The 10940-nt window shown below is 29.9% G+C and overlaps 1 protein-coding gene across 1 annotated transcript in view; it reads right to left on the bottom strand.

Moving 5' to 3' along the window:
• LOC111623567 overlaps positions 1-10940 on the bottom strand; it is a 56638-nt gene that overhangs the window by 36889 nt on the left and 8809 nt on the right. The window contains exon 2 of the mRNA XM_023366182.1: positions 10294-10419. Within this exon, the coding sequence (XP_023221950.1) occupies positions 10294-10419 (126 nt within the window). The remainder of the gene's footprint in view (positions 1-10293; positions 10420-10940) is intronic.

The raw sequence follows: 10940 nt of genomic DNA, 5'->3' as shown, positions 1-10940 counted from the left end.
TTTAATCAAATTTAATTAATCGTTCTAAAGTTGTAGTGCACGGATTTTACTTCGGTAAAGTTATTTAAAGCTACTTTCTGATATCAAAAACGACCTCCAATAGTTTTTTAATTTTTTTAATTAATAGATTTTATTATATATAAGTTTAATTAAGTCGGGAGGTCGAAAATTGCAATAAAAATTTTAATTTTTTAAAAATATTTAAAAACATATGGCCAGCTAGTATTCACCCTACTTTAAACCCTTGTCCTCCCGAGACGTCTATGAGAATGTCCCGGGAAATCCCACACAAGCTGTTCTCAAGGTCATCCAGCTGTGTAAACAATGACTCATCAGTGTCAAATTTCACAGAAAGGCGAGACAAAGGAAGTTAAACTTTGAAGCTTTTTCTTCAAAATTAACCATTTCTTTTGTTTTTTTTTCCAGTTTTAAGTATTTTTTATGTTTAATTATAATTAATTAAAAGTTGATCGGGAACTGAGCGGTTAATTTTGAAGGTAGGGATTATAGATTTTATAAAAAAAATTGTAAATGCTAATAACAAATAACATCTTCATTAAATCCTACCCTACTGGAAATACACATGACCCCATTATCTCACCACCCACTTGGTCTTTAATCACCAAAATTTAATAGCATCAATTTCCCTAATAAACAAACCTCCCTGTAAAATTTCAGAAATTTTCAACAAAAAGCACAGGAGTTAAGCATCAAAGAGGGTGAACAAAATCATGCCCTCCCCTCCACACACCCCCATACATACATACAGAAATTACCCCCAATTTTATTTTTGCATTTCTCGAAGTTTCAAAGTCCAGAGTCCAAAAACGTAAAAATGATGAAAAATAACCATAACTGTTTATTAAAATTAAAAATTTATTAACTTTTACTAGTCAATTTTCATACTAAAGGAATTAATCTCATTTAAATATATTACAATTTTGCCCCAATTTATAAAAAATTTATGGAATTATTTATAAATTATTAATAAATTGAAATGGGAACCTAACTACTTTGTAAAATGAGATTTTACTGTAATTTCAATGGTACATTTTGTGACAAATGAAATACCAGCATCTTAAATTTCTGGTTTAACCCTCCACAGATGCCATGCAACTTTTTTTAACATTGATTTTTCATAAGACTTTGAAAAAATTAGTATTCTCTTCACTTTTCAAGTCACAGAAAATGCAGTACATACTTTTTGCACTGTGCACCTAGTTTTTAAGTGAAAAAATACTGGTGTCTCAGATATAATTAGTGCAATTCAGCACCATATCGATATAAAATAAATGTATCTTTACAAAAATACTATTCCTTGTATTCTTTGCTCTTCCTTAATAACTAGACCAATTTCAACTCATTTCAAATGGACCAATGCATTTATTTATTGTGATTTTTCTCTTTGCTTCGTCATGACTAAAACATGAAAAAAATTTAATAATTCCAAGTTTATAACAAGTAAAATTTTCATTTATTATGTAACAGTATCATTCAGTTATNGTAAACTGCCTAAGCAACTATCTTGTGATGTCAAATGGGAGAAACCTATTTTTAAAAGTAAGTATTCAAGATTTAAAAAAGCATACAGTACTATTTTTAATATTATTTCACTTATTCATTTTGAATTCGGTTTAAAAAAATAATAATAATAATAAAATAATGACACTTGATCTGTGGTTAAAAGTAAGTCTTCCTAGTGTAGATATATTGCTAATTGATTAAAACATACAAAACAATTTTCAAGCCAAGAAACTAATTTATTATGTAAAATGTTTTTGGCTTTCTTGACTATCATCATCAGGCATTTTAGAACAAACAATACAATTCCATTGGTTTGAAATTCATTGTTCTAAAATGCCTACTTTTTGCATTGGATTGCCTGATGATGCCAGCAAAGAAAGCCAAAAACATTTCTACAGAATAAATTAGTTGCTTGGGTCAAAAGTTGTTTTGTATGTTATTTTACTAATTATCCAGTTCTTATACAGTCAAACCTGAGATTTCAAATGTCTTACTTTTCAAACAATTTTGTGAGACAGCATAATTTATTTACATAATAACTTGTCAGATAACTGTCAATTTTTGCACCTGGGAGTTAATTGTTTGTTAAGTTCTCAGCAGCTAAGTGACGCCTTCTCATAACCTCAAGACCTATTGTCTCGAGTTCATCAGTTGAATATAACAAGAAACTAAAAAAGTTAGCAGTCGTCAGCCATTTTTCCAAAAGTGCAGTTGTCACACAGTTTTCCTACACACATCTCCTCAGACTCTTTCACCTTCTCGTTTACCTTAGTGAACTTTCCTGATCGCCTATGGAATTAATGAGTGCCATCCTTGGATTAACATCGCCACCGAATACCTCATAGGACTATCTCGTCTCCTCCTCACTGAACTTTCGGACTCCGGTCAATGAGGTTGCTCCAGCCTATGGAAAGCCCGCCATTACACCATGTGCCTTTTTGTAAACTATCTCTCTCAGCATTCACTAAGGCATGTATATAATTATATATCCCCTTTATCAGTTAGACCCCTGGGGTCCATGTATTTTTCTATAAATTTTTCCCTAAATAAACTAGGTTGTTTCGTTAACCAAGTCTCTGAGTGAATCACTTCCGGCATGCTGTCTCTCACTCCATCCCACCTTGTGCACATGCACATGCCATCTCGGCTTCTGTGTCAGGATTGACACAGAAACCAAGATAGCATATTGATTCAATCATGTGAGCAGCCGCGTGACAGGTGGTGAGTCAGGACAGACACCACCGAGATAGCATATCTTAGTGGTGTCTGTCCTGACTAGGCACTAAAGAGGCGCTGACCCTCTGATCACAATTTGGTTCACAAACAAAAATTTTAAATTCATATTTGTCCCACTTGCTGTATAATAAATCTGTTGACAAAGAAGCTACTTGACAAAAGCCGGCCACAAATGGTCAACTCCCTATGATGAAGGAAGTCAACAGCACGACCAATGAAAGGCAAGATTACCAATTCAGAAGTTAGTGGTGCAGAGATTTGCCTCATGTCATTAAATGTCACGACACAAATCACTGATGACATTGCTATTTAAATTATATTTCAATGTGTATGTGGGAAAAATACTATTTCCATTTTTCAGCATGTGCTGCAGATGAATCAAAATCAAATTAATTAATAAAAACTATGTTAACTGACATTCATAATTACATGAATGTCAATTATAAATGGCATCCAAGAATTCATGTTTAAATATGCATAAGTTAAATTAAATACATAAAATTATAGTAATAAACTTTTGCTATAATATTAATATTTATTAACACTACGTAGCCAGTTAATTAAAACTAAAAATAATAATTAAAACTCTGTCCTTTACACCAAAACTGAAACTAAAACTAAAATTAAATTTAATTAATTTAAATTAAAATGGAAATCAAATCAATTGAAACATAGTGCAGAAAGTATGGATAAAGTATTTGTTGTCCGTCTTGATTGATTTGGTTGTATTTCATCCAGGCAGAGTTAAGTCTATTTATAGCACTTTTTTGTAAAGTGATGGTTTTGATTTCACTTGGCAGTGATGGAATATTTTCTTTTTAATATATATACATATATTGAATAAATATAAATATTATATTGCATTTTTATGCATGAAATACAGCTAAATTGTTTGTTAAGTTCTCAGCAGCTAAGTGACGCCTTCTCATAACCTCAAGACCTATTGTCTCGAGTTCATCAGTTGAATATAACAAGAAACTAGTTATAAAGTTTAAAAAGTTTAAAAAGTTGGAAATGGATTAATCCATTTTATATTGTTTCTCACGAAAAAATTTGTTTTGGTTTTAGAACAAATTGGTTTTTGAACAACTTTTAGGAACGAATTAAGTTTGAAATTCAAAGTTTGACTGAAATATCATTATTGCTAACTGATTTATTATGTGACATAAATTTTGTTATATTAAACTAAATGTAAACATTAATAAAATATTAATGATCTACTTAAATATTTTTAAAACTTTAAAACTAAAAAATAAATATTCATTTTGTTTTCATTATTAAAACAAAATTTTATTAAATGTAACAACCATGAGTGTATTTTTAAAGCAGATAAAGGGGTAACCCTTTATCTGCTTTAAAAATACACTCATGGTTGTTACATTTAATAAAATTTTGTTTTAATAATGAAAACAAAATGAATATTTATTTTTTAGTTTTAAAGTTTTAAAAATATTTAAGTAGATCATTAATATTTTATTAATGTTTACATTTAGTTTAATATAACAAAATTTATGTCACATAATAAATCAGTTAGCAATAATGATATTTCAGTCAAACTTTGAATTTCAAACTTAATTCGTTCCTAAAAGTTGTTCAAAAACCAATTTGTTCTAAAACCAAAACAAATTTTTTCGTGAGAAACAATATAAAATGGATTAATCCATTTCCAACTTTTTAAACTTTTTAAACTTTATAACTAGTTTCTTGTTATATTCAACTGATGAACTCGAGACAATAGGTCTTGAGGTTATGAGAAGGCGTCACTTAGCTGCTGAGAACTTAACAAACAATTTAGCTGTATTTCATGCATAAAAATGCAATATAATATTATCTATATTTATTCAATATATGTATATATATTAAAAACAAAATATTCCATCACTGCCAAGTGAAATCAAAACCATCACTTTACAAAAAAGTGCTATAAATAGACTTAACTCTGCCTGGATGAAATACAACCAAATCAATCAAGACGGACAACAAATACTTTATCCATACTTTCTGCACTATGTTTCAATTGATTTGATTTCCATTTTAATTTAAATTAATTAAATTTAATTTTAGTTTTAGTTTCAGTTTTGGTGTAAAGGGCAGAGTTTTAATTATTATTTTTAGTTTTAATTAACTGGCTACGTAGTGTTAATAAATATTAATATTATAGCAAAAGTTTATTACTATAATTTTATGTATTTAATTTAACTTATGCATATTTAAACATGAATTCTTGGATGCCATTTATAATTGACATTCATGTAATTATGAATGTCAGTTAACATAGTTTTTATTAATTAATTTGATTTTGATTCATCTGCAGCACATGCTGAAAAATGGAAATAGTATTTTTCCCACATACACATTGAAATATAATTTAAATAGCAATGTCATCAGTGATTTGTGTCGTGACATTTAATGACATGAGGCAAATCTCTGCACCACTAACTTCTGAATTGGTAATCTTGCCTTTCATTGGTCGTGCTGTTGACTTCCTTCATCATAGGGANCCATTATCTCACCACCCACTTGGTCTTTAATCACCAAAATTTAATAGCATCAATTTCCCTAATAAACAAACCTCCCTGTAAAATTTCAGAAATTTTCAACAAAAAGCACAGGAGTTAAGCATCAAAGAGGGTGAACAAAATCATGCCCTCCCCTCCACACACCCCCATACATACATACAGAAATTACCCCCAATTTTATTTTTGCATTTCTCGAAGTTTCAAAGTCCAGAGTCCAAAAACGTAAAAATGATGAAAAATAACCATAACTGTTTATTAAAATTAAAAATTTATTAACTTTTACTAGTCAATTTTCATACTAAAGGAATTAATCTCATTTAAATATATTACAATTTTGCCCCAATTTATAAAAAATTTATGGAATTATTTATAAATTATTAATAAATTGAAATGGGAACCTAACTACTTTGTAAAATGAGATTTTACTGTAATTTCAATGGTACATTTTGTGACAAATGAAATACCAGCATCTTAAATTTCTGGTTTAACCCTCCACAGATGCCATGCAACTTTTTTTAACATTGATTTTTCATAAGACTTTGAAAAAATTAGTATTCTCTTCACTTTTCAAGTCACAGAAAATGCAGTACATACTTTTTGCACTGTGCACCTAGTTTTTAAGTGAAAAAATACTGGTGTCTCAGATATAATTAGTGCAATTCAGCACCATATTGATATAAAATAAATGTATCTTTACAAAAATACTATTCCTTGTATTCTTTGCTCTTCCTTAATAACTAGACCAATTTCAACTCATTTCAAATGGACCAATGCATTTATTTATTGTGATTTTTCTCTTTGCTTCGTCATGACTAAAACATGAAAAAAATTTAATAATTCCAAGTTTATAACAAGTAAAATTTTCATTTATTATGTAACAGTATCATTCAGTTATTATAACTACAGTAGAGCGTTGATTATGCAAACCAATTGGGGACTGCGTTGTTCGGAAAATCGATTTTTCAGATATCCGATTATGTACGAAAAAATACATTATTAATATAGTATATTAATATATCCCATGTTTAAATTTTTCTCCATTGTATGTCGCTTCGCATTGAATTTTTGTCGATGTTAAGCCTAACAAAAATTTTTATAATAATAATCGTGGCTATTATATCATTAAAAATTATTTCTTTATTTTGTACAAAAAAAATAAATATATTGAAAAATATAAAAACAAAAAAAATTATACTTTAGAAGTTAATCTAGTATCAAAAATGTTCGATTCAGCACAACACAGTCCAACTGGAACGTTTTCAGTTAACCAACGTTTTGGTTGACCAGCATTCAGATAATCAACACACTACTGTAATATGTTTATTTGGTATTATTATTAGGATTTTTTAAATTATAAAGTTTTTAATTTACAAATTCAACATGTCAAATTGCCATTTTTGATGGTCCATGCATTATTTCTTCAGTTGTTTCATTTCTCCTAAAGAAAATAATCTTGATTAGACAATGAGCAATTATTTATTGTGACAGCGTCACAATGCAAGGCTGCAATTTTAAATCATATTTTTAATTTTTTTAATTTAGAATATATGCTCTCCACCTCAAATTAGTAGTGTCTTGCCCCTGTACATCATACTTTTCTGTTAGCAACAGAGTCGTGCTGGTCATCTATCTAACTCCTTTGAGGGAAAAATTTTTGAATTGAAATAACCTAACTTCCAGCTTGCATTGGAAGTTTGCTATATAGATAATTGGATCCTCCTTCCCCTAAGGTTTCCACACCTGTCTCTGATTTCATATATCTAACTTTGTTCTTGTGATTAAGGAAAGACAGATAGATGGATGACAGTGGGAATTTATAGGTCCAAAATTTTTTCAAATTGCAGCCCAATTAGCAAAAAAATGTTAATGTTTTCTGTAAAATTTTGAGTGAGGAATTTTGGTAAATCAATTTTGGACAACTGAGTAACTATATCACATTAAAAAAATAAACTAACTAGATCTAAAAAAACTGGTTTTAGATGTTAAAGATAACATTCTTCTGAGTGCAATGAAACAACAACATTGTAATTTGATCCACTTCTAATCAGGAAGGAACTTTTGTTTTACAGGAAATAAAACAATTAGTTTGTTGACATTAGTAGTGGGGATTGTGCCAAGACTATTCACTCTCTCAAGTGGAAGTAATAAACTTTTCCTACCCTGACCTGGAAAGACAACACATTTATCACCAATTACAAACAAACCTGATATCAAGTGGTAAAACTTGAAATAAATTATAGTAAATTGAAATTGATACATTTGGTTTTTTGCATTTTTGGATTGAATTACAAGAAAAAGAAAAAAAAAAAAAAAGAGCACAAGAAATGCATTGTTTCAAATCACAAGTATTTTATACAGTTAGAAAGAAAACAAAATGAATTTAAGATATAATTGCAGTTTTTGATGGGATACCTATATAATTTCATAATTTTAGAATAAAAACTGTCATCTGTGAAAAATCACATGTCCCAACTCATATGTCTGATCCCCTCTTTAGGTTAAAATTATAATCATTATTTACTTCACTTTCACTACCTGATAATGCATTGGTATCACTGACATGTCAATCATCTATATCATTTACACTTTCAGTTTTCAATTTCATCTTTAGATAAAATTGCTTTCAGTTAAAATGGCTGACCATTTAAACTTGCCAATACAGGTATTTCTCACTTTACGACCTATCTGCTTAACGACCACTCGCACTTACGACCAATCGAGTTTCAATCTGCAATTCAGGGAATCCCCTTTCTCAGCTTTAGTGTCAGTCAGTGGTGAATGGTGACATGCACACTGAGCATACTATAGGTTTGCTATGCAATTTTTCAGTCAGTTTCATTCTGACAAGCAGTCACTATGTAACCTCGTTTTTTTTTTTTTTTTACATATTTGTAACTCCTGTCAACGAAAAGAAAAAGAATGACATCATCTGGAGAAGCTGTTAAGAAACAAAGGAAAGCTATTGACCTTGAAATGAAAATAAAAATCATACAAGACTACGAAGATGGTAAAATGGTTAAAGAAATAGCATGTGACTTAAAATTGGCACATTCGACAATTTCAACGATTTAAAGGATAGATAAAGTTAGAGTGAAAGAAGCAGTGAAATTATCAACAGGATTTAAAGCCATAATAACCAGGCAGCAAAAAGGTCTTGTTCATGAAATGGAGAAATTATTGGCCATCTGGTTTGACAACCAAATGCAAAATAATATGCCAATAAGCCTTTTAATAATTCAAGCTAAGGCACACAGTATCTTTGAGACTTTGAAGGCATATGAAGGCAAAAAAAAAAAAAAAATCAACAGAATCATTTACAGCAAGCCATGGATGGTTTCAACAATTTAGGCGGAGATTCAACCTGCATAATTGGAGAATCAGTGGTGAGGTGGCAAGCGTGGATGTAGAAGCAACAGAAGAATTTGTTGATGAATTGGATAGAATAATTAAAACAGGCAACTACTGCCTGGAACAGATATTCAATGTGGATGAAACCAGACTATGGTGGGAAAAAAATGCCTGAAAGGTCCTATATACACAAAGAAGCTAAGGCAATGCCTGGTTTCAAGGCTTTTAAAGACATGATCACAGCATACTTTCCTAAAAACACAACTGCTGTCCTACAGCCAATGGATCAAGACTCTACAGCTATGTTCGAAGCATTTTATTTGTGCACGACTTTTTACCAAGCTGTAGGTAGCAGCAACAGAAAATGATGTAGTAACTTTTCATAATTTTTGGAAATCATACAGTATTTTAGATTGCATTAAAAACATTAAATCAGCTTGGGACAAAGTGACAGATAAGTGTATGCAAGGCATACACTTATCTGTCACTTTGTCCTTTGTCCACACATACACTGTGAAACTTATGTATGACTTGCATACATAAGTTTCACAAACAATATCGAATTGTTTGACAATCTTGAACAAACTGACGTAATTCAAACAATTGCAGACCTTGCCAATGCACTTAATTTAGATGTTGAAGTGGAAGACCTGCTGAATTAGTGGATTATGCCAATGGAGAGCTAACAAATGAGGATTTAATAGAGTTAGAAGCAATGCAGCATTTGGAAGAGGAAGAGGAGGAAAGAACTGAAGAAGTGAAAAAGAAATTCATGGTACATGGGTTAGCTGGTATGTTCTCCAAAATTAATGCAGCCATGTTGGAACTTGAGACTATGGATCCAAATACTGAACGTTTTAATAAAGTTGAATGTGGGATAAGTGAACTTTTAAAGTGCTATAGAGAAATTTATCAAGAAAACAAGATTACAAAGCAAACCACATGAGTTTCTTTTTGACTGTTACATCCAGGACCTTCGCCCTTGAAGGTACATACAACAATCGTCATCATCTCCCTTACCTGGACCCTCTACATCTCCAGATAACCAAATAAACAAATGATAATATGTACATGTGCATGTCTTTTTATGAACAGATTTGAAGTTTGTTGCATAATTTTTATAATATAATTTTAAAACGATCCTATATTCCCGACACAAGCTCCTCACTTATCAACCAATTCACTTAATGATGTAGTCGTTGGAACAGAACTTGGTCGTAAAGTGAGGAGTACCTTTACAAAATAAGACACACACTGTACTTATATATTTGTTAAAATTTATATATGTTCAGACTTGCAGATTCTTATATAAGACCAGTTTATATATGTCCAATGTGATGAGTCCATGTGCCCTGATAAGTATATAGTGTTATTACTCTTTTTACATAAAATTCACTTGTTTATAGTACATTTAAAATGTGGATGTATGTATAATAAATCATGAAGCTGAAAAATCACAAATGCTTATGCTGGAGTGACATGTATTTCATAAAATATTTTAAATTTACATATTGGATCAAATGGACCTAACTAAGGATTAATGTATGCAAATTTATGTTTGGAATTCTTATTTGAATATTTTTTCCTCTAAATTTTTACAAATATATACTTATCACATCTTGTCAAAGTCTAGAATCTGCTTCTATATTATAAATATTTAAATTACCTCTTGAAATAAAGTACCATCAGGATGATTGATATCCTCAGGAAATAGAAAGGCATGACAGGTGCTACATACAGGTTGACCAAAACAAGGCCCATAAAATCCACAGCATGTATAACACACAGTGTTCTGAAATAATTTATATTATAAATATTAAATTCATAACTTATTTGAATACTCTAATAAAAAGTTTATTAATATATTTTTATATTTCCTTTATAAAAAGTTATAAAATTAACCATTCAAATCCATCCTTTTGTTCAAAATTAATAAACTCTCAAATTATATTTTTTCAAGAATAATATGCTATTTTTGAATGCTAAACAGGAAATAGCCAATAATAATTTTTATTCTGTTCATTAAACAATTAACAATTGAGACTAATGAAAAATGATTTAAATAATTTTATTTAATATCAAAAAACAAAGGAAAAAAAAGCTCATTCTGCTTTTCTTCTGAATCTTTAATCAATTACTAATCACATTAGTAAGTTACTATATGCATTATAATTTTGGATCATTTATGTAAATTCATATTACTCATAATTTTGAGTGAATAACCTGAAGGTTGTGTTTGAAAGATAATTTGAAAAGCGGTGTGGGTTATGTAATTAGACAGGTTATATGCCAATTTCGAATTCTTATCACAAG

The sequence above is a fragment of the Centruroides sculpturatus genome, unplaced genomic scaffold (assembly GCF_000671375.1).
Source record: "Centruroides sculpturatus isolate CEXI.00-Female unplaced genomic scaffold, Cexi_2.0 scaffold16, whole genome shotgun sequence".
Taxonomy (NCBI): Eukaryota; Metazoa; Arthropoda; class Arachnida; order Scorpiones; family Buthidae; genus Centruroides; species Centruroides sculpturatus.
This window is presented reverse-complemented; position numbering and strand designations above follow the sequence as displayed.